This window comes from Nerophis ophidion, linkage group LG02, assembly GCF_033978795.1.
Source record: "Nerophis ophidion isolate RoL-2023_Sa linkage group LG02, RoL_Noph_v1.0, whole genome shotgun sequence".
NCBI classification, from domain to species: Eukaryota; Metazoa; Chordata; class Actinopteri; order Syngnathiformes; family Syngnathidae; genus Nerophis; species Nerophis ophidion.
Genome location: NC_084612.1, coordinates 86643504 through 86669049, shown reverse-complemented (window position 1 = coordinate 86669049; position 25546 = coordinate 86643504). Strand labels below are relative to the sequence as shown.

General features: G+C 43.4%; 1 protein-coding gene across 3 annotated transcripts in view; it reads left to right on the top strand.

The window, feature by feature from the left end:
• The window catches only part of lrrk1 (leucine-rich repeat kinase 1), a 111456-nt gene that overhangs the window by 66478 nt on the left and 19432 nt on the right, over positions 1-25546 (top strand). For all 3 annotated transcript variants that reach the window (XM_061893125.1, XM_061893119.1, XM_061893111.1), the window contains exons 19-30: positions 2084-2243; positions 8440-8618; positions 8704-8801; positions 14903-15074; positions 15135-15304; positions 18010-18149; positions 18226-18499; positions 18621-18784; positions 19939-20136; positions 20217-20356; positions 20424-20561; positions 21895-22089. In XM_061893125.1, coding sequence (XP_061749109.1) covers positions 2084-2243; positions 8440-8618; positions 8704-8801; positions 14903-15074; positions 15135-15304; positions 18010-18149; positions 18226-18499; positions 18621-18784; positions 19939-20136; positions 20217-20356; positions 20424-20561; positions 21895-22089 — 2028 coding nt within the window. The remainder of the gene's footprint in view (positions 1-2083; positions 2244-8439; positions 8619-8703; positions 8802-14902; positions 15075-15134; positions 15305-18009; positions 18150-18225; positions 18500-18620; positions 18785-19938; positions 20137-20216; positions 20357-20423; positions 20562-21894; positions 22090-25546) is intronic.

Below are 25546 nucleotides of genomic sequence, written 5' to 3'. Positions count from 1 at the left end.
TGAAAAACTTATTCGGGTGTTACCATTTAGTGGTCAATTGTACGGAATATGTACTGTACTGTGCAATCTACTAACAAAAGTTTCAATCAATCAATCAATCAAGTCTGAAAAGGAGTGGGAAGAAGCAAAGCTGATTTAATCCCACCCCTTTCCCACTTCGGAGCGTTTACAAATATAGACATCATTTACTGACCTTTTTATAATAGAATGACATCTGTAAATTAGTATTTTCAACAGTTTTGTGATATGTAATTAATTAATTCAGTCATTATTAACATACTGAGATGAAGAATATTTTATATGAGGTTGAAAGTACAAACCCTGTTTCCATATGAGTTTGGAAATTGTGTTAGAGGTAAATATAAACGGAATACAATGATTTGCAAATCCTTTTCAACCCATATTCAATTGAATGCACTACAAAGACAAGATATTTGATGTTCAAACTCATAAACTTAATTTTTTTTTGCAAATAATAATTAACTTAGAATTTCATGGCTGCTACACGTGCCAAAGTAGTTGGGAAAGGGCATGTTCACCACTGCGTTACGTCACCTTTTCTTTTAACAACACTCGATAAACGGTTGGGAACTGAGGAAACTAATTGTTGAAGCTTTGAAAGTGGAATTCTTTCCCATTCTTGTTTTATGTAGAGCTTCAGTCGTTCAACATTCTGGGGTCTCCGCTGTCGTATTTTACGCTTCATAATGCGCCACACATTTTGGATGGGAGACATGTCTGGACTGCAGGCGGGCCAGGAAAGTACCCGCACTCTTCTTTTACGAAGCCACACTGTTGTAACACGTGCTGAATGTGGCTTGGCATTGTCTTACTGAAATAAGCAGGGGCGTCCATGAAAAAGACAGCGCTTGGATGGCAGCATATATTGTTCCAAAACCTATATGTACCTTTTAGCATTAATGGTGCCTTCACAGATGTGTAAGTTACCCATGCCCTGGGCACTAATGCACCCCGTTCCATCACAGATGCTGGCTTTTGAACTTTGCGTCGATAACAGTCTGGATGACACAATGTTGAATATTTCCAAAAACAATTTGAAATGTGGACTCGTCAGAACACTTTTCCACTTTGCATCAGTTTATCTTAGATGATCTCGGGCCCAGAGAAGCCGGCGGCGTTTCTGGATGTGGTTAATGAATGGCTTTCGCTTTGCATAGTAGAGCTTTAACTTGCACTTACAGATGTAGCGACCAACTGTATTTAGTGACAGTGGTTTTCTGAAATGTTCCTGAGCCCATGTGGTGATATCCTTTAGAGATTGATGTCGATTTTTGATACAGTGCCGTCTGAGGGATGGAAGGTCACGGTCATTCAATGTTGATTTCCGGCCATGCCGCTTACGTGGAGTGATTTCTCCAGATTCTCCGAACCTTTTGATATTATGGACCGTAGCTGTTGAAATCCCTAAATTTCTTGCAATTGCACTTTGAGAAACATTGTTCTTAAATTGTTTGACTATTTGCTCCCGCAGTTGTGGACAAAGGGGTGTACCTCGCCCCATCCTTTCTTGTGAAAGACTGAGCATTTTTTGGGAAGCTGTTTTTATACCCAATCATGGCACTCACCTGTTCCCAATTGACCTACACACCTGTGGGATGTTCCAAATAAGTGTTTGATGAGCATCCCTCAACTTTATCAGTATTTATTGCCACCTTTCCCAACTTCTTTGTCACGTGTTGCTGGCATCAAATTCTAAAGTTATTGATTATTTGCCCCGAAAAAAATGTTTATCAGTTTGAACATCAAATATGTCGTCTTTGTAGCATATTCAACTGAATATGACTTGAAAATGATTTGCTAATCATTGTATTCCGTTTATATTTACATCTAACACAATTTCCCAACTCATATGGAAACAGGGTTTGTATAAAGATTAAAGAATCTTGGTCCAAGTATTGGTCCCTGGGGTACACCACAAGATATATCTAGACATATTTTCACCCATCTTCACATATTGCTTCCTGTTTGTTAAATAGCTCCTTACCCAGTTCATTTTCTTGGCATCAATGGATCAACTAAAACAAATTTGCATTGTTTAAAATACTTTTTCCGCTGGCACCAGATCCCTCGCAGCTACTTGACCCTGCAGGAAGCCGTCATAGCCGAGAAACAAAGACGCCAGGCGGAAGAAGACGTCCAGTTTCTCACCGAGGCGCAGCTGGACCGCATCATTCAACAGAACCCAGGAAGTGACATCCAGGACTATGATGACCTGCAGTCTGGTACTTCTTCCCATTTCGCACTTTGTCTAGCCCTGCCTCTTTAGGTCCTTTACCACAGTTAAAGTTAAAGTATCAATCAATCAATCAATGTTTACTTATATAGCCCTAAATCACTAGTGTCTCAAAGGGCTGCACAAACCACCACGACATCCTCGGTAGGCCCACATAAGGGCAAGGAAAACTCACACCCAGTGGGACGTCGGTGACAATGATGACTATGAGAACCTTGGAGAGGAGGAAAGCAATGGATGTCGAGCGGGTCTAACATGATACTGTGAAAGTTCAATCCACAATGGATCCAACACAGTCGCGAGAGTCCAGTCCGAAGCGGATCCAACTCAGCAGCGAGAGTCCCGTTCACAGCGGAGCCAGCAGGAAACCATCCCAAGTGGAGGCGGATCAGCAGCGCAGAGATGTCCCCAGCCGATACACAGGCGAGCAGTACATGGCCACCGGATCGGACCGAACCCCTTCCACAAGGGAGAGTGGGACATAGAAGAAAAAGAAAAGAAACAGCAGATCAACTGGTCTAAAAAGGGAGTCTATTTAAAGGCTAGAGTATACAAATGAGTTTTAAGGTGAGACTTAAATGCTTCTACTGAGGTGGCATCTCGAACTGTTACCGGGAGGGCATTCCAGAGTACTGGAGCCCGAACGGAAAACGCTCTATAGCCCGCAGACTTTTTTTGGGCTTTGGGAATCACTAACAAGCCGGAGTCCTTTGAACGCAGATTTCTTGCCGGGACATATGGTACAATACAATCGGCAAGATAGGATGGAGCTAGACCGTGTAGTATTTTATACGTAAGTAGTAAAACCTTAAAGTTTGAGATGGTTTCCTGTGGACGGGACTCTCACTGCTGTCTTGGAGCCACTATGGATTGAACTTTCACAGTATCATGTTAGACCCGCTCGACATCCATTGCTTTCGGTCCCCTAGAGGGGGGGGGTTGCCCACATCTGAGGTCCTCTCCAAGGTTTCTCATAGTCAGCATTGTCACTGGCGTCCCACTGGATGTGAATTCTCCCTGCTCACTGGGTGTGAGTTTTCCTTGCCCTTTTGTGGGTTCTTCCGAGGATGTTGTAGTCGTAATGATTTGTGCAGTCCTTTGAGACATTTGTGATTTGGGGCTATATAAATAAACATTGATTGATTGATTGAAAGTCACATCTTAAGTGCACAGGACTTACCAATGGTTGTCACACACACACACACACACACACACACACTAGGTGTGGCGAAATTATTCAATGCATTTGACCCTTCACCCTTGATCACCCCCTGGGAGGTGAGGGGAGCAGTGGGCAGCAGCGGTGGCCACGCCCGGGAATCATTTTTGGTGATTTAACCCCCAATTCCAACCCTTGATGACGAGTGCCAGGCATTGAGGTACTGGGTCCCATTTTTGTAGTCTTTGTTATGTCAGTGACCGTCAGGGTACTGACAAGTGGTGCAGTACAAATAAGGCGGTAAGTCACAACGATGACGTATCCATATTTGCCAACCCTCCCCAATTTTCCTAGCCCCTCCTTTTTATTTATTTAATTTTTGCCCTGTCCAGCTTCTCAGGCAAATCATATAGTTCAGGGGTGTCAAACTCAAATACAGAGTGGGCCAAAATGTAAAACTAAACAAAGCCGCGGGCCAAAGTTGAACAATTTAACCTTTTAATAGGGACCCAAACAAGTTTTGCATTGAAAATTGAACGAGCAAGGGTTATATAACTTCATAGTGACATGCAAAATCCAGTTTCAAATAATAATAATAATAATAATAACTCAAAAATATCAATGGCATCCATCCATCCATCCATTTTCTACCGCTTATTCCCTTTTGGGGTCGCGGGGGGCGCTGGCGCCTATCTCAGCTACAATCGGGCGGAAGGCGGGGTACACCCTGGACAAGTCGCCACCTCATCGCAGGGCCATATCAATGACATATCAAATAAAAATGTACCACCTCTTTTCTATTTGCAGCCTTCTGAGGTAAATATCCAAATAAACTTTTTCCATAGGCTAATAATACATTTGAAAATAAAATAACAATAATGAATGAATCAAACATTCGAGCCTCGAAGTAGCAAGAGAAAGTGCATGAATAAAACCTTCATTATTGCTCGGTTTGCTACGCTGATTTGCTTTAACACTGAATATGGAACAACGCTTATATAATTTAATAGTGCAAAATCAACTTCCAAAAAAAAACTAACAAAAACACATTAATTGTATATTAAATCAAATTTAAATAAAAAATGTAATGCCTCTTTTCTATTTGCGGCCTTCTGAGGTAAATATCAACATTAACTTTTTCCACAGGCTAATAAATTTGAAAATAAAATAACAATTAGGGGGTGGGGGGTTTGGTGGTAGCAGGGTGGTGTATATTATTAGTGCTGCAAGGGGTTCTGGGTATTTGTTCTGTTGTGTTACGGTGCAGATGTTCTCCCGAAATGTGTTTGTCATTCTTGTTTGGTGTGGGTTCACCTTGTGGTGCGTATTTGTGACAGTGTTAAAGTTGTTTATACCCTTTAATTGTATATTAAATCAAATTTAAATAAAAAATGTAATGCCTCTTTTCTATTTGCGGCCTTCTGAGGTAAATAGCAACATTAACTTTTTCCACAGGCTAATAAATTTGAAAATAAAATAACAATTAGGGGGTGGGGGGTTTGGTGGTAGCAGGGTGGTGTATATTATTAGTGCTGCAAGGGGTTCTGGGTATTTGTTCTGTTGTGTTACGGTGCGGATGTTCTCCCGAAATGTGTTTGTCATTATTGTTTGGTGTGGGTTCACCTTGTGGTGCGTATTTGTGACAGTGTTAAAGTTGTTTATACCCTTTAATTGTATATTAAATCAAATTTAAATAAAAAATGTATCACCTCTTTTCTATTTGCAGCCTTCTGAGGTAAATATCCAAATAAACTTTTTCCATAGGCTAATAATACATTTGAAAATAAAATAACAATAATGAATGAATCAAACATTCGAGCCTCGAAGTAGCAAGAGAAAGTGCATGAATAAAACCTTCATTATTGCTCGGTTTGCTACACTGATTTGCTTTAACACTGAATATGGAACAACGCTTATATAATTTAATAGTGCAAAGTCAACTTCCAAAAAAAACTAACAAAAACACATTAATTGTATATTAAATCAAATTTAAATAAAAAATGTAATGCCTCTTTTCTATTTGCGGCCTTCTGAGGTAAATATCAACATTAACTTTTTCCACAGGCTAATAAATTTGAAAATAAAATAACAATTAGGGGGTGGGGGGTTTGGTGGTAGCAGGGTGGTGTATATTATTAGTGCTGCAAGGGGTTCTGGGTATTTGTTCTGTTGTGTTACGGTGCGGATGTTCTCCCGAAATATGTTTGTCGTTCTTGTTTGGTGTGGGTTCACCTTGTGGTGCGTATTTGTGACAGTGTTAAAGTTGTTAATACCCTTTAATTGTATATTAAATCAAATTTAAATAAAAAATGTAATGCCTCTTTTCTATTTGCAGCCTTCTGAGGTAAATATCAACATTAACTTTTTCCACAGGCTAATACATTTTAAAATAAAATAACACTGAATAAATCAACCATTCAGGCATTTTTTTACTGCTCAGTTCGCGACACACTGATCTAATCGGATGTGCCCAAGCCAGACACCTGCCATCTTTTCTGGGATGCTAGTTCATTAATGTCGGGGCTCAGGTGGGCAGGGTTTGGTAGTAGGAAGAGTTAGAGCTGCAAGGGATTCTGGGTATTCTGTTGTGTAACGGTGCGGATGTTCTCCCGAAATGTGTTTGTCATTCTTGTTTTGTGCGGGTTTCACAGTGTGGCGCATATTTGTAACAGCGTTAAAGTTGTTTATGCGGCCACCCTCAGTGTGACCTGTATGGCTGTTGACCAAGTAAGCTTTGCATTCACTTGTGTGTGCGTAGAAGCCGCATATATCATGTGCTAGGTGCCGGCACGATGTTTGTATGGACGAAAAGCGGACGTGACGACAGGTTGTATAGGACGCTAAACGCAGTGCCCAATATTGTTGTCCGGGTGGAAATCGGCAGAAATTCGGGAGAATGGTTGCCCCGGGAGACTTTGGAGAGGGGCACCGAAAATCGGGAGGGTTGGCAAGTGTGAGTATTAGTGGTGAATGCGATGTTACGGCGGCCCAGCCGCTGTATAACACCGGCGGGCCAGCGCTAATGTTATTTTGATATTTCCTCAAGGGCCAAATGAAATTACACGGGGCCATAGTTTGACACTCATGGTATAGTTGATGTAGATGCCCATATCGGCATAAACAACTTTAACACTGTTACAAGTATGCGCCACACTGTGAATCCACACCAAACAAGAATGACAAACACATTTCGGGAGAATTTCCGCATCGTAGCACAACAGAACCAAATACCCAGAAACCATTGCAGCACTAACTCTTCGGGGTGATACAATATACACCCCCGCTACCACCATACCCCGTACCCCCAACCCCGCCCACCCCCACACACACACACACACACCTCGACCCCCCAGACCCCCCAATCTCCCGAATTCCGAGGTCTCAAGGTTGGCACGTATGGAATTCGCCAGTCAATGAACCTTTAAAACAGACCTGGCGTGCATTGTAATCATGTACAGTGGAGCCTCAGTTTCTGAATTGGTTCTCGAACAGGATTCGTGAATTAAAACATTTTTTATAGTGAAACAGAGTTCCCCACAAGAAACAATGGATATAGAAATAATGGGTTCCAGCCTCGACACAAAAATCCTTATTTAGTTAAGGTTTTGTATACTTCGAACCCAGTATTGGGGCAGCCTGGTAGAGCGGCCGTGGCAGCAACGTCAGAGTCCCCTGGTTCGATCCCCGCTTCCGTCATCCCAGTCATTGCCGTTGTGTCCTTGGGCAAGATACTTTACCCACATGCTCCCAGTGCCACTACATTGCTTTGAATGTAACTGACAAGAGAAAGGTGCTATATAAGTACAAGTCACTTCACAATATAGCAGGGGTCTCAAACTCTATTTATTCTAGGGCAGTGGTCCCCAACCTCGATTGGTACCGGGCCGCAGAATAATTTTTTATTAATTATTTTTTATTTTTTAATATATATATATATATATATATATATATATATATATATTAGTGCACCAACCCAAAAAACCTCCCTTTTTCATGACAACCCTACAAAAAGCACCGGTTTAAGAGCAGAGGAGCATGTTCGGCAGCGCACGATCACCGAGTACTTACAAGCAGACGCAGTGTGTGGACAGAAAAGTGAGAACGGACGCATTTTGGCCTGAAAACCAACGATAAAGGTGAAGTTATAGCACTGAAACGCTCTCAGAAAGAGGTGCTTTAAGACACGTTTTTCAACCACTGTGCCGCGGCACACTAGTGCATTGTGACATATTGTCTGGTGTGCTGCGGGGGAGGGGCTATATAAATACAAGTCACTTCACAATATAGCAGGGTGGGGGTGGCCACGGGTGTTTTTACGCCAGAGTCTCTGAGTGAAGTCACGCAGCTGCATGGATGGCGCAAGCTCCGCTGATCTCCGGTAAGAGGCGACTTTATACTACAATTTTTTCACTGAAAACTGCCGGTAGGCTTGACCGCTGTGATCCATAGCAAAGCTTCACCGCCGGGAATTTAAACAAGGAAACACCGGCTGTGTTTGTGTGGCTAAAAAAAGAAAATTGTAGTATAAAGTCGCCTCTTACCGGAGATCAGCGGAGCTTGCGCCATCCATGCAGCTGCGTGACTTCACTCAGAGACTCTGGCGTCAAGACACCCATGCCCCCCCCCCCACCCCCTCACACCACACCAGACAATATCTCACAATGCACTAGTGTGCCGCGGCACAGTGGTTGAAAAACGTGTCTTAAAGCCCCTCTTTCTGAGAGCGTTTCAGTGCTATAACTTCACCTTTATCGTTGGTTTTTAGGCCAAAATGCGTCCGTTCTCACTTTTCTGTCCACACACTGTGTCTGCTTTTAAGTACTCGGTGACCGTGTGCTGCCGAACATACTCCTCTGCTCGTAAACCGGTGCTTTTTGGAGGCGGTATAGTACTGAATATGATTCATTAGTATCACCGTACTGTAATAATGCTGGTGCACGTACAACCCCAGCGCCATCTAAAAGTTCGTAAACCCAATAGAGGGGTTTGTAAACCGAGGTTCCGCTGTCTTTGCATCTTGTCTCAGCCATCAACTTCCTGATGGAGACCGGAACGCTGCTCCACTTCCCTGACACCAGCCACGGCCTGTGCACGCTCTACTTCCTGTGTCCCGTCTGGCTGTCCGAGTGCCTGCAGAGGATCGTCCACCTCAAGTCCTACCGCTGCGTCGCCAGGAAAGGCGTGATCCGGACCGAAGACCTCAGGGTGAGGCGTCCCTCGGCTCTTCTCGGGGACAGGAAGTGAAGATACGGACGCTGCCTTAATTTAATTTTTTTTTTTTTTACTGCAGATGCTGCTGATCGGGACCGGGTTCACCCGCCACACCGAGGAGCAGTACTTCCAGTTTTTAGCCAAGTTTGAGATCGCTCTGCCTGTGGCCAACAACAGGTCTCTATCTTGTCCAGAACTCTGTCTGAACCAGTCCGATCCAGATCACACGCTGTCAAGCTAATACGCTAAAATACAAAACTTTCGGGACATAGTGAAGAAAATATGGACTTTTAGATAGATAGATAGAGAGATAGTACTTTATTGATTCCTTCAGGAGAGTTCCTTCAGGAAAATTAAAATTCCAGCAGCAGTGTACAGAGTTGAGGTCAATTTAAATCCATCCATCCATCCATTTTCTACCTCTTATTCCCTTTCGGAGTCGCGGGGGGCACTGGCGCCTATCTCAGCTACAATCGGGCAGAAGGCGGGGTACACCCTGGACAAGTCGCCACCTCATCGCAGGGCCAACACGGATAGACAGACAACATTCACACTCACATTCACACACTAGGGCCAATTTAGTGTTGCCAATCAACCTATCCCCAGGTGCATGTCTTTGGAAGTGGGAGGGGCCTATCCCCAGGTGCATGTCTTTGGAGGTGGGAGGAAGCCGGAGTACCCGGAGGGAACCCACGCAGTCACGGGGAGAACATGCAAACTCCACACAGAAAGATCCCGAGCCTGGATTTGAACCCAGGACTGCAGGACCTTCGTATTGTGAGGCAGACGCACTAACCCCTCTGCCACCGTGAAGCCCGTCAATTTAAAGAAAAAAGTAAAAAGTAAATAATGGGGGTTTAAATGGAAACAAAATAGAGAAATATTACAAAAAGAATAAAAACAATGGGAATAACAATATAACAGTAAAATAAGAATATAAGAATATCGCTTGTTATGGAGCTTGCTTGGTGTTCCTTCAAAAAAAAAATTTAATTCGCTAAAAACAGTAAGCCTGTTTGTCAGGTACCAAGTTTTATGAGTCTTAGTTGCAAAATTGGCAAAAACCTTGCATGCTAATGTTAGTGTGCTAGAATGCTAACACCTAGCATGTGTCTAGTACCGCGTTAAACGACTTTTTGAGTAAAAAAAGTTAGCACGCTACTGTTCTAGCATGTGAAAAGTTACCATGTACCAAGTTGTATGAGTCTGAAAGGTTCGGCTGCAAAACTGACAAACAAAGTTAGCACGCCAATGGTACCATACTAAGGTTGTCAGGCTATTAGTTAGCATGTGTCAAGTATGATATTAGTGATTCCTAGAGCTCAAAAAAAGTCTGCGGGCTATAGAGCGTTTTCCGTTCGGGCTCCAGTACTCTGGAATGCCCTCCCGGTAACAGTTCGAGATGCTACCTCAGTAGAAGCATTTAAGTCTCATCTTAAAACTCATCTGTATACTCTAGCCTTTAAATAGACCTCCTTTTTAGACCAGTTGATCTGCCGCTTCTTTTCTTTCTCCTATGTCCCCCCCTCCCTTGTGGAGGGGGTCCGGTCCGATGACCATGGATGAAGTACTGACTGTCCAGAGTCGAGACCCAGGATGGACCGCTCGTCGGGACCCAGGATGGACCGCTCGCCTGTATCAGTTGGGGACATCTCTACGCTGCTGATCCGCTTGAGATGGTTTCCTATGGACGGGACTCTCACTGCTGTCTTGGAGCTACTATGGATTGAACTTTCACAGTATCATGTGAGACCCGCTCGACATCCATTGCTTTCGGTCCCCTAGAGGGGGGGGGTTGCCCACATCTGAGGTCCTCTCCAAGGTTTCTCATAGTCAGCATTGTCACTGGCGTCCCACTGAATGTGAATTCTCCCTGCCCACTGGGTGTGAGTTTTCCTTGCCCTTTTGTGGGTTCTTCCGAGGATGTTGTAGTCGTAATGATTTGTGCAGTCCTTTGAGACATTTGTGATTTGGGGCTATATAAATAAACATTGATTGATTGATTGATTGAAGTATAGAGATGTCCGATAATGGCTTTTTTGCCGATATTGTCCAACTCTTAATTACCGATTCCGGTATCAACCGATACCGATATATACGGTCGTGGAATTAACACATTACAGGGTTTCCCACACATTCATTTATTTGTGGCGGCCCGCCACGAAAGACTTACGGCCGCCACAAATAAAATAAAAAATATATATATAAAATTAAATTTTTTTTTTTTTTTTCCGGCTTTTGACTCGCTCGACCGCTCATAAAAGCAATGGGACTCTGTCTGGGAATGGAGCTTGTAGTTACATATTATATAAATATGTAAATATTATATAAATATGTACATAAAGTGTACATATTGCCGACCACACCACCACAAATAGATGCCTGACCTGTGGGAAACACTGCATTATTATGCCTAATTTTCTTGGGATGCCCCGCTGGATGCATTAAACAATGTACCAAAGTTTTCCAAAATAAATCAACCAAGTTATGGAAAAAAATGTCAACATGGCGCTGCCATATTTGTTATTGAAGTCACAAAGTGCATTATTTTTTTTAACAAGCCTCAAAACAACAGCTACGAAAACAATGAAGGCACACAGCTTCAGTCCAGACTATACTAGAGTAATAAAGTACACAATAACATAGTCCTCCTTTAGTGCAAGACTGCCTGGCGTACTTTATAACAGGAAATCATAAACTGGGCTCAATCTGCCCTGCTCTAACGTATCTGTATGAGTAACACAAATGTTCTGCAAGAGGGTGGTGAGTGCTTGAAGCGGCCTACCAGTCAGCCAGAGCTTCTGCGTCTTTAAGCGAGAACTGTGTGGAACTACTTTTTTTGTTTGCTTTTCATCCATCAGGCGCTTGTATTCATCGTGTATCTCATTATGATTCTTAAAGAGGTGAGAGATCAAATTGCTCGTATTAAAGCAAGACGTCTTGGTTCCTCCTCGCATAACCAACTTTTTGCAGTCATTGCAAAATTGCCAGTTTTTTAATCCGTCAGACACACTTTAAAATAATCCCAAACCGTAGACATGGTGTCGTTAGTCAGTCACCGAGTGAGCTCGCTTGTTAGCCACGGCTACAGCACCTGCAACAACACAGTCTTGTCGTTGTTATGCTGCGCTCGCGGCGGTTTGATGAGGTCATCATGGGTCGCCAGTAAACCTCTCATGCTACAGTCGTCAACTCCTGTGTTGTGTGTATGAGAGGGGAGGGGCTGCTGACTTACCATGAATCGATTAAACAAGTTGAAGAACTTATTCGGGTGTTACCATTTAGTGGCAATTGCATGGAATATGTACTGTACTGTTTAATCTACTAATACAAGTTTCAATCAATCAATCAATCAATCAATCAAAGACTAGGGTTTATATCTGTGTTTTACCGGATATGTACCGCTCCGTACAACAATATTTGAAAAAGTCTTTAATTGTACTTTTTGAAACCGATACCGATAATTTCCGATGTCACATTTAAAGCATTTATTGGCCGATAATATCGGTCTGCCATCTCTAGGCAAAAATAATTGTTTTGTTTTAGTGTGTTTTTTGTTTGAGGACAAACATGACACAAACCTTCCCCGTTGTTGGAAAGCCCACTGTTTAATATGTTTGCGATTATGCTTTACCAATGAGAGTCAATCAATCAATCAATGTTTATTTATATAGCCCCAAATCACAAATGTCTCAAAGGACTGCACAAATCATTACGACTACAACATCCTCGGAAGAACCCACAAAAGGGCAAGGAAAACTCACACCCAGTGGGCAGGGAGAATTCACATCCAGTGGGACGCCAGTGACAATGCTGACTATGAGAAACCTTGGAGAGGACCTCAGATGTGGGCAACCCCCCCCCCCCCCCTCTAGGGGACCGAAAGCAATGGATGTCGAGCGGGTCTAACATGATACTGTGAAAGTTCAATCCATAGTGGCTCCAAGACAGCAGTGAGAGTCCCGTCCACAGGAAACCATCTCAAGCGGATCAGCAGCGTAGAGATGTCCCCAACCGATACAGGCGAGCGGTCCATCCTGGGTCCCGACGAGCGGTCCATCCTGGGTCTCGACTCTGGACAGCCAGTACTTCATCCATGGTCATCGGACCGGACCCCCTCCACAAGGGAGGGGGGGACATAGGAGAAAGAAAAGAAGCGGCAGATCAATTGGTCTAAAAAGGAGGTCTATTTAAAGGCTAGAGTATACAGATGAGTTTTAAGATGAGACTTAAATGCTTCTACTGAGTGTTTGGTGAACATCGTTTTGTCCTACTAATTTTGGTGGTTCTTGAACTCGCCATAGTGTGGACTGTGACGCAACAGTTTGTTTACATGTAAAGGAAGACGTCTTGGTTCCTCCTCGCATAACCAATTTTTTGCAGTCATTGCAAATTGCCAGTTTTTTAATCCGTCAGACACACTTTAAAGACCTACTGAAAGCCACTACTACCCACCACGCAGTCTGATAGTTTATATATCAATGATGAAATATTAACATTGCAACACATGCCAATACGGCCTTTTTAGTTTACTAAATTGCAATTTTAAATTTCCCGCAAAGTGTCGTGTTGAAAATGTCGCGGAATGATGACGCGTGCGTTTGACGTCTCGGGTTGTAACGGACATTATTTTCCAGCCCGATCCAAGCTATAAGTAGTCTGCTTTAATCGCATGATTACACAGTATTCTGGACATCTGTGTTGCTGAATCTTTTGCAATTTGTTCAATTAATATTGGAGAAGTCAAAGTAGAAAGATGGAGTTGGGAAGCTTTAGCCTTTAGCAACACAAACACAGCCGGTGTTTCCTTGTTTAAAATTCCCGGAGGTGAAGCTTTACTATGGAACAGAGCAGTCAAGCGAACATGGATCCCGACTACATGTCTACCGGCAGTTTTCGGTGAGAAAATTGTGGTAAAAAGTCGCCTCTTACCGGAGATCAGCGTGACTTCCCTCAGAGACTCTGGCGTCAAGACACCCGTGGCCACACCCCTCCGACTATCAGGTACTATTTTATCTCACTAAAACACTAGCAACACAATAGCAGATAAGGGATTTTCCAGAATTATCCTAGTAAATGTGTCTAAAAACATCTGAATTGCTCTCACATTTTTTTTTTTTTTTTTAACTTTAAAAAAAAAGTTTTTTATGGTCCTTTACTATCAATATCGTCATCCACGAATCTTTCATCCTCGCTCAAATTAATGGGGAAATTGTCGCTTTCTCGGTCCGAATTGCTCCTACTGCTGATGGCTCACATTGTAAACAATGTTCAGATGTGAGCAGGCCTACAACCCGTGACGTCACACGCACATCGTCTGCAACTTCCGGTAAAGGCAAGGCTTTTAAGCATTTAAGTCTCACCTTAAAACTCATTTGTATACTCTAGCCTTTAAATAGACTCCCTTTTTAGACCAGTTGATCTGCCGTTTCTTTTCTTTTTCTTCTATGTCCCACTCTCCTTTGTGGAGGGAGTCCGGTCCGATCCGGTGGCCATGTACTGCTTGCCTGTGTATCGGCTGGGGACATCTCTGCGCTGCTGATCCGCCTCCGCTTGGGATGGTTTCCTGCTGGCTCCACTGTGAACGGGACTCTCGCTGCTGTGTTGGATCCGCTTTGGACTGGACTCTCGCGACTGTGTTGGATCCATTATGGATTGAACTTTCACAGTATCATGTTCTCATATGTTCTCATAGTCATCAGTATCACAGTATCATGTTCTCATAGTCATCATTGTCACCGGCGTCCCACTGGGTGTGAGTTTTCCTTGCCCTTATGTGGGCCTACCGAGGATGTCGTAGTGGTTTGTGCAGCCCTTTGAGACACTAGTGATTTAGGGCTATATAAGTAAACATTGATTGATTTTTATTAGCGACAAAAAGTTGCGAACTTTATCGTCGATGTTCTCTACTAAATCCTTTCAGCAAAAATATGGCAATATCGCAAAATGATCAAGTATGACACATAGAATGGACCTGCTATCCCCGTTTAAATAAGAAAATCTCATTTCAGTAGGCCTTTAAAATAATCCCAAACCATAGACATGTTGGTCAGTCACCGAGCGAGCTGGCTTGTTAGCCGCGGCTACAGCACCGGCAACAACACACTCTTGTTGTTATTATGCTACGCTCGCGGCGGTTTAATGAGGTCATCAAGCTGCAGTCGTCAACATCGGACATCTCTAGTCAAGTACCAAGTTATACAAGGCTCTCACTGGAAAAAAAAGTTTGGACAGCCCTGTTTTAAATGCTGACTTAGAGAGTTTTTGCTCCTCCTCAGCTACCTGTTGCCCCACCTCCTGCCCCCCAAGCCCGCCACGGACGTTCACTGCTTCCAGCCGCAGAGCGCCAACATGCTCCAGCGGCTCTTCAAGATGAGCTTCGTTCCTGCCGGCTTCTGGGAGCGTTTCATCGCCAGGATGCTCATCAGCCTCACCGAGATGGACCTGCAGGTACTGTACCGGCGCGCTCTCCTTCTCTCTCCGGAACCTGACATGTGGTGTCCTTTGCAGTCCTTTGAGCCCAAACGGAACGGACGGACTCGCTGCAGCCGGACCTCCGTCATCTACAGCTTCGGGGGAAGCCAGCAGAGGAACCGCTGCAGCACCTTCAGGGTCCGACGGAATCAGACCGTCTACTGGAAGGAGGGGCTGCTCGTCACCTTCGATGGCGGTTACCTGAGGTCAGAGTTGTGTGTTGGTCCAGGGCCAACATGGTCAAACTAGACTTAGACTTAGACAAACTTTATTGATCCACAAGGGAATCAATCAATCAATCAATCAATGTTTACTTATATAGCCCTAAATCACTAGTGTCTCAAAGGGCTGCACAAACCACCACGACATCCTCGGTAGGCCCACATAAGGGCAAGGAAAACTCACACCCAGTGGGACGTCGGTGACAATGATGACTATGAGAACCTTGGAGAGGAGGAAAGCAATGGATGTCGAGCGGGTCTAACATGATACTGTGAAAGTTCAATCCATAATGGATCCAACACAGTCGCAAGAGTCCAGTCCAAAGCGGATCCAACACAACAGCGAGAGTCCCGTTCACAGCAGAGCCAGCAGGAAACCATCCCAAGCGGAGGCGGATCAGCAGCGCAGAGATGTCCCCAGCCGATACACAGGCAAGCAGTACATGGCCACCGGATCGGACCGGACCCCCTCCACAAGGGAGAGTGGGACATAGGAGAAAAAGAAAAGAAACGGCAGATCAACTGGTCTAAAAAGGGAGTCTATTTAAAGGCTAGAGTATACAAATGAGTTTTAAGGTGAGACTTAAATGCTTCTACTGTGGTGGCATCTCAAACTTTTACCGGGAGGGCATTCCAGAGTACTGGAGCCCGAAATGAAAACGCTCTATAGCCCGCAGACTTTTTTTGGGCTTTGGGAATCACTAATAAGCCGGAGTCCTTTGAACGCAGATTTCTTGCCGGGACATATGGTACAATACAATCGGCAAGATAGGATGGAGCTAGACCGTGTAGTATTTTATACGTAAGTAGTAAAACCTTAAAGTCACATCTTAAGTGCACAGGAAGCCAGTGCAGGTGAGCCAGTACAGGTGTAATGTGATCAAGGGAAATTGTTCCCTAGTAGGAACAAGGAAGGGAGCTAGGACCGAAGGGTCCTAAGTAGAGATGCCCGAAATTATCAGACTGCCTGTATTATCGGCCGATAAATGCTTTAAAATGCAATATCAGAAATTATCGGTATCTGTTTCCAAAAGTAAAATTCATGACTTTTTAAAACGCAGCTGTACGGAATGGTACACGGATGTGGGGAGTACAAAGCGCCAATAAACCTTAAAGCCACTGCCTTTGTTTGACGGCCCAATCACAAAATATCTACGGCTTTTAACAAACACACAAGTGAATGCAACAGCCATACAGGTCCCACTGAGGGTGGCCATGTAAACATCCTTAACACCAGGGGTCTCAAACACGCGGCCCGCGAGACATTATTTTGCGGCCCGGACCTTGATGTGAAAATTAAATGTTGGTGCGGCCCGCGAGTTTTATATGAATGGCGCTTTACATACTTGCATACCCTCGATTTTTCCAGGAGACTCCCAGTTTTTAGTGCCCCTCCAGGGGTAATCATTCTCCCGAATTTCACCAAAACAATAATTTAAGGGGCACCGTGGAGGCACTGCCTTTGACGTCCTCTACATCCTGTACAAACAGCGTGCCGGACCAACCACATGTTGTGTTTGGCTTCTGTATACGCAGTATGCGACTGCAAGACATAGTTGATCAACAGCCATACATGTCACACTGAGGGTGGCCGTATAAACTACTTTAACACTGTTACAAATATGTGCCACACTGTGAACCTACACCAAACAAGAATGACAAACACATTTTGGGAGAACATCCGCACTGTAACACAACATAAACACAACAAAACAAATGCCCAGAATCCCATGCGGCCCTAGCTCTTTTGGACTACAAAACACACCCCCGCCACCCCCAACCCTGCCCCCCTATTGTAGCCCGGAATATGAGACTGGGCCCGCACACTATATTTATGGTGGAAAAGCGGACGAGACGGCAAGTTATAGAGGACGCTAAAGGCAGTGCCATCACAGCACGCACTTAATATTGTTGTCCGGGTGAAAATCGGGAGAATGATTTCCCCGGGAGATTGTCGGGAGGGCCACTGATATTCGGGTGTTTCCCGGAAAGATCGCGAGAGTTGGCAAGTATGTTGCTAGGGCGGGAAAGCCATTCAAAGAAGGTGAATTCATTAAAAAGTGTTAGATTTTTTTTGAAAAATCTTTTCTTGCGGCCCAGCCTCACCCTGTTTCTGCATCCAGTGGCCCACAGGTTATTTGAGTTTGAGAACCCTGCTCAACACTTTTACAAATATGAGCCACACTGTGAACCCACACCAAACAAGAATGACAAACACATTTCGGAACACAACATTAACAAAACAGAACAAATATCCCGAACCCCTTGCAGCACTAACTCTTCCGGGACGCTACAATATACACACCCCGCTACATTCTACCCCTCCCCCTCAACCCCGCCTACCTCAACCTCCTCATGCTCTCTCAGGGAGAGCATGTCCCAAATTCCAAGCTGCTGTTTGGAAGCACATTAAAAAAAATAATGCACTTTATGACTTCAATAAAAAAATATGGCAGCGCCATGTTGGCATTTTTGTCCATAACTTCAGTTGGTTTATTTTGGAAAAAAACTGTGTTACGTGGTTTGTTACATCGAGTAAAATTAGGCATAATAATGTTTTAATTCCACGACTGTATGTATTGGTATCGGTTGACATCGGAATCGGTAATTAAGAGTTGGACAATATCGGGGTATCGGCAAAAAAGCAAATATCGGACATCTGTAGTTCTAAGGTTGCCGTGTCTCTGCAGCGTGGAGTCATCGGATGTAAACTGGAAGAAGAAGAAGAGCGGCGGCATCAAGATCATCTGCCAGTCAGAGACGAGGGATTTCTCCGCCATGGCCTTCATCACGGACCACGTCAACGCTCTCATCGAGCAGTGGTTTCCGGGTCAGTGCACCGTAAACCGCGGCCAGGTTTTGTTTGCTGACAACATGTCGCTTATCTCCTCCTGTTATTGTTGCAGCTCTGACAGCCAGCGAGAGCGACGGCAGCCTGGTCATCGAGCAGTACGCCCCGTGCCCCATGTGCGCCTCGCGGGTCCAGCAGAACCGGACGGAGCCACAAGGCGGCCAGGCGGGCCAGGTCGCCGACAGGGGCGGGGTCCATCTCTTCAACATGGAGGACTGTGCGCTGGCTGCCACGGAGGAGGAGCACATCGTCTGTCCTACACACCCGGAGCAGCCCGTCCCCCTCCAGGAGCTGGTACCAGAACTCTTCATGACCGACTTCCCTGCACGGTACCATCTCACTCTCAGACCAAAAAAGGGGATTGGCTGACATCTCATCGAAACATTTGGGTCAAAGAGCAGTTCTAAAGTTAAGTCAGCTGGTTTCAAAGTGCTTCTGTGTGCATGTTAGACTCTTCTTGGAGAAGGACCTGCTGGAATACTCCGAGGACGAGGCCAGCATCATCGGGCAGGGCGGCAGTGGTACCGTCGTCTATCGGGCCCGGTACCGGGACAAGCCGGTGGCCATTAAGCGTTTCCACTTCAGGAAGAACCAGCAGCAGACGGTCAACACAGGTGCGCGCACATGTTGAATTGTACGCCTACATGCATGACATTTTCCTGCCACGTGATGTAGAAATGGGATTTATTGCTCTTTGAAGGGACAGCACAGAATTCACTTATATGACCCAAACCAAACAACCTTCCCTAGTCATGCAACCAGCACACAACACAACCTGCTCACTGAACTTTGTGGATATTATAAAAAAAAAAAAAATTGTCCAATCACCTCGCATCTTTTAAAATTCCAACCATTCAAGTGCATGATGGGAAAAATATTCAATTTTAGCTGCTTGATACAAAACTTTAGAGAGGTCGTCATTGAAGTAAACAAAGTAGGAGTGGATCTTTCACAGACTCTTGATATCCAATTATATTTATTATATATCCATGATATCCATTATATTAATAGAATATGTACACATATATATATATATATATATATATATATATATATATATATATATATATATATATATATATATGCGGATGGATGTGTATATGTACATGTGTATATATGTATATATGTTTTTATATATATGTAAATATATGTGTATACATATAATACATTTATTATATATCCATTATATTAATAGAATATGTACACATATATGTATAGGCCATATATATATATATATATGGATGGATGGATGTGTATATATAGATGTATATATGTGTGTATATATATATATATATGGATCGATGTGTATATATATATATATATATATGTTTATATATGTGTATATATATATAATATATATCTGTGTGCATATATATATACACACACAAATATATATATATATATATATATATTTATATATATATATATGTGTAGTACCTGATTAAAATGTGAATACACAATTTTGTTTGAATATGCTAGAACTACTTTACATATCAGAACAATGAACCAGAAAAATTATTCAGGATAAAATATTAGATAAAATAACATAAATAAATTATATGTTTTTTCATTAAAAAAGTACCACCTAATGCTACTATATTTTTTTTGATTAATTTTCTAGTCCAGTCGCCAGTCGGGTCTGCATGTGCATAAAAAGACGGCTCCCAAACGATTCCCAATTGCGAGTCGGTTCTCTTGAACCGTTTAAAAGACTTGATTTGTTCGCGTACGACACATCTCTAACGTGATAACTTTTGACCTACGGCAGGCACCATGATGAAACACATCCAGTCGGCCGACGCGTGCCGCTGCTTCTCCGAGTTCCGCCAGGAGGCCAGCATGCTACACTCGCTGCAGCACCCGTGCGTGGTCTCCCTAGTGGGCGTGTCCATCCACCCGCTGTGCTTCGCCCTGCAGCTGGCACCGCTCGGCAGCCTCAACTTGGTTCTGGAGGAGCGAGGTCAAGGTGAGGGACATCAACGATGACAGCGAGGCGGGCGGCACCCGAAGCGGCGTCCGTGCTCACAAGACCCGCGTTGTTTGCAGGTTGCAAGTACATGCCCCTAGGTCACATGATCACTTTCAAGATGGCCTACCAGATAGCGGCGGGGCTGGCGTACCTCCACAGGAAGAACATCATCTTCTGCGACCTCAAGTCTGACAACATCCTTGTCTGGTCCCTGGAGGTCCGCACGTTGCATCATGTGACCCCGCACACCTTATTCCCATCATTCATAGCGTTTCTTCTTCCAGGAAGAGCATCCTGTCAACGTCAAGCTGTCCGACTACGGAATCTCACGACAGTCCTTTCATGAGGGGGTGCTGGGGGTGGAGGGCACGCCAGGCTACCAGGCTCCCGAGGTCCAACCTGGTGTCGTTTATGACGAGAAGGTAACCCAGTTACGACGCCTTGGAATAAACTGGAATGATTGTTTGAACAGAAAGAAGTGTGTGTAAAAACAAAAACAAAAATAACGAAACTATAAATATATATATATATATATATATATATATACATATATGTTGATTGGCAACACTAAATGGTCCCTAGTGTGTGAATGTGAGTGTGAATGTTGTCTGTCTATCTGTGTTGGCCCTGTGATGAGGTGGCGACTTGTCCAGGGTGTACCCCGCCTTCCGCCCGATTGTAGCTGAGATAGGCGCCAGCGCCCCCCCCCGCGACCCCAAAAAGGGAATAAGCGGTAGAAAATGGATGGATATATATATATATATATATATATATATATATATATATATATATATGTATGTATGTGTGTGTGTGTGTATATATATATATATATATGTGTGTATATATGTATGTATATATATATATATATATATATATATATATATATATATATATATATATAGTATGTATGTGTGTGTGTACAGTATGTACTGTATATATGTATGTGTGTATATATATATATATGAATATATGTGCCTGTGTATATATATATATATGTATGTATTGTGTGTTAATATATATATATACATATGTGTGTGTGTGTGTGTGTGTATATATATATATATAAGTGTATATATATATATATATATATGTGTGTGTATATATGTATGTATATATATATATATATATATATATACAGTATGTACTGTATATATGTATGTGTATATATATAAATGAATATATGTGCCTGTGTATATATATATGTATGTATTGTGTGTTAATATATATATGTATATATATGTATGTATGTATATATATATGTGTATATATACTGTATGTATATGTGTATATATATGTATACAAATGTATATATATGTATACGTATGTATACATATATATATGTATTTATGTGTGTATATATATGTTTATACTGTATGTGTATATATGTGTATGTACAGTATATATGTATAAATGTATATCTAAATAAATATTCATGAGGACTTTGGGTCTTCCTTTCTGATCAGAAGCACATGTTGGCTTGTAATATTCATACAAGCCTCACTTCTCATTGGGGGGTGGGCAGGGAGCCACGCCTCCTATTGTTTTATTGACCCTGGCGCCAGAAACCCTACTGGGCCAGGCCTGCTCCCTCTTTTTTTTTTTATCATCCTCGCTTCCACTCTATGACCACGTCTTTGCTCTAATGAGACACCGACATGGCAGGAAGGCTGTTGAAGCACCCAAAGTTGCAAACTCTTCCGAGCTGTATCCCATTTTAAGGGATTCATAATGTTTACTTCTTGTCTGCCGCTGCAGGTTGACATGTTCTCTTACGGCATGGTGCTGTACGAGCTGCTGACGGGGCGTCGGCCGTCGCTGGGGCGACATCAGCTCCACGTCTCCAAGAAGCTCTCCAAAGGAGTCAGGCCGCATTTGGGCGAGCCGGAGGAGGTCCAGTTCTACTTCCTGCACGGCCTAATGATGGAATGTTGGGACACCAAGCCAGAGAAGGTGAGCTGTATCCTCTACACCACCTCCATCATCTTACATACCGTGTACATTTTGTTGACTAAAAATATTCGTCTTAGTTAGGAAGATAACTATTCAAAACAAATGCACGTTGACTAAAGCAAAAATTAAGTCAACGAATAAAAACGAGACGAAATCCAATCCTATTTAATTGTGTCCTTAAGCAGGCGGGCCAAGTTAGGAATCTAATCCAATCACAGTAGTTTAGTGTATCAATCAATCAATCAATCAATCAATGTTTACTTATATAGCCCTAAATCACTAGTGTCTCAAAGGGCTGCACAAACCACCACGACATCCTCGGTAGGCCCACATAAGGGCAAGGAAAACTCACACCCAGTGGGACGTCTGTGACAATAATGACTATGAGAACCTTAGAGAGGAGGAAAGCAATGGATGTCGAGCGGGTCTAACATGATACTGTGAAAGTTCAATCCACAATGGATCCAACACAGTCGCGAGAGTCCAGTCCAGAGCAGATCCAACACAGCAGCGAGAGTCCCGTTCACAGCGGAGCCAGCAGGAAACCATCCCAAGCGGAGGCGGATCAGCAGCGCAGAGATGTCCCCAGGCGATACACAGGCAAGCAGTACATGGCCACCGGATCGGACCGGACCCCCTCCACAGGGGAGAGTGGGACATAGAAGAAAAAGAAAAGAAACAGCAGATCAACTGGTCTAAAAAGGGAGTCTATTTAAAGGCTAGAGTATACAAATGAGTTTTAAGGTGAGACTTAAATGCTTCTAATGAGGTGGCATCTCGAACTGTTACCGGGAGGGCATTCCAGAGTACTGGAGCCCGAACGGAAAACGCTCTATAGCCCGCAGAACAGGATCCAATCAGAACTACGGTCTTTGCAAGGCACAGACTATATTGTTACGCACATCTATACGATGTTTTCCACACCTGGAAAAAAGAGAATATCCATCCATCCATTTTCTACCGCTTATTCCCTTTCGGGGTCGCGGGGGGCGCTGGCGCCTATCTCAGCTACAATCGGGCGGAAGGCAGGGTACACCCTGGACAAGTCGCCACCTCATCGCAGGGCCAACACAGATAGACAGACAACATTCACACTCACATTCACACACTAGGGACCATTTAGTGTTGCCAATCAACCTATCCCCAGGTGCATGTCTTTGGAAGTGGGAGGAAGCCGGAGTACCCGGAGGGAACCCACGCATTCACGGGGAGAACATGCAAACTCCACACAGAAAGATCCCGAGCCTGGATTTGAACCCAGGACTGCAGGAGCTTCGTATTGTGAGGCAGACGCACTAACCCCTCTACCACCGTGAAGCCCGAGTCATATTATTATTATATATTTGTTTTCTAAATGTAAAACGCTTACTTGTGGTCTACATAACATGTAATGGTGGTTCTTTGGTCAAAATGTTGCGTAGATCAGTGGTCCCCAACCTTTTTGTATGCGCGGACCGGTCAACGCTTAATAATTTGTCCCGCGGCCCGGGGGAGAATTTTTTTTTTTTTTCTTTGTCATGAAAAAGGGAGTTTTTTGTGGTTGGTGCACTATTTGTAAGTGTATATTGTGTTTTTTTTATGTTGATTTAATAAAAAATAAAAAGTAAATTTTTATTTTTAATTTTTTTATTTTTATTTTTATTAAAAATTCTTCTGCGGCCCGGTACCGTTTGGGGACCACTGGCGTAGATGATGTTTTACAGATCATTTTCAAGCTGCTTTCTAACATTTTGAAAAGGTTCATTTAGCCTACTGATGTGTGTTTATAAATGGTTGATTTGTATAGGCTAGTCAGGTAAAGTGTTGTAGCTGACAAGTTTGGGCTACCTTGCTTCTGCAGCCTTCATCAGAGACACGTGACACCTCTGATGAAGGCTGCAGAAGCAAGGGAGCTGAATTTAAATGTTAATTTTCCTGAAGGAACTCACCTGAAGGAATCAATAAAGTACTATCTATCTATCTATCTATACAAATCAACCATTTATAAATAAACGCTTTCTAACAGTCTTATTTACCTGGCTCACCTTCGGCAGCGTTTTCTTCCCGTCATCTTTGTTTTAGCGGTGTAGATGATAGACCAAAAAACTCCTTTGTCCCGCACGCCATTAGACTGTACAACTCCTCTCTGGGGGGTACTAGGATGACAGGGGATGCAAAACAATAACAGTGCAATACTTTTTCATAACATTGTCACTACTGCCTAGTTTCTCTTGTTATATTCTTATTTTACTGTTATATTTTTATTCCCATTGTTGCTTTTTATTTTTATTCTTATTGTAATATTTTTCAATTTTGTTTCCATTAAAAAATCTGGGTATTATCTTCGACCCAACTCTCTCCTTTGAGGCACACATTAAAAGCGTTACTAAAACAGCCTTCTTTCATCTCCGTAATATCGCTAAAATTCGCTGCATTCTGTCCACTAAAGACGCTGAGATCATTATCCATGCGTTTGTTACGTCTCGTCTCGACTACTGTAACGTATTATTTTCGGGTCTCCCCATGTCTAGCATTAAAAGATTACAGTTGGTACAAAATGCGGCTGCTAGACTTTTGACAAGAACAAGAAAGTTTGATCACATTACGCCTGTACTGGCTCACCTGCACTGGCTTCCTGTGCACTTAAGATGTGACTTTAAGGTTTTACTACTTACGTATAAAATACTACACGGTCTAGCTCCATCCTATCTTGCCGATTGTATTGTACCATATGTCCCGGCATGAAATCTGCGTTCAAAGGACTCCGGCTTATTAGTGATTCCTAGAGCCCAAAAAAAGTCTGCGGGCTATAGAGCTTTTTCATTTCGGGCTCCAGTACTCTGGAATGCCCTCCCGGTAACAGTTCGAGATGCCACCTCAGTAGAAGCATTTAAGTCTCAGCTTAAAACTCATTTGTATACTCTAGCCTTTAAATAGACCCCCTTTTTAGACCAGTTGATCTGCCATTTCTTTTCTTTTTCTTCTATGTCCCACTCTCCCTTGTGGAGTACATGGCCACCGGTCCGGTCCGATCCGGTGGCCATGTACTGCTTGCCTGTGTATCGGCTGGGGACATCTCTGCGCTGCTGATCCGCCTCCGCTTGGGATGGTTTCCTGCTGGCTCCGCTGTGAACGGGACTCTCGCTGCTGTGTTGGATCCGCTTTGGACTAGATTCTCGCGACTGTGTTGGATCCATTGTGGATTGAACTTTCACAGTATCATGTTAGACCCGCTCGACATCCATTGCTTTCCTCCTCTCCAAGGTTCTCATAGTCATCATTGTCACCGACGTCCCACTGGGTGTGAGTTTTCCTTGCCCTTATGTGGGCCTACCGAGGATGTCGTGGTGGTTTGTGCAGCCCTTTGAGACACTAGTGATTTAGGGCTATATAAGTAAACATTGATTGATAGATTGATACCTCCATTATTTACTTGGTACTGTTTAAATTCGATCTCAATTCTGTACTCTGCTGCTGG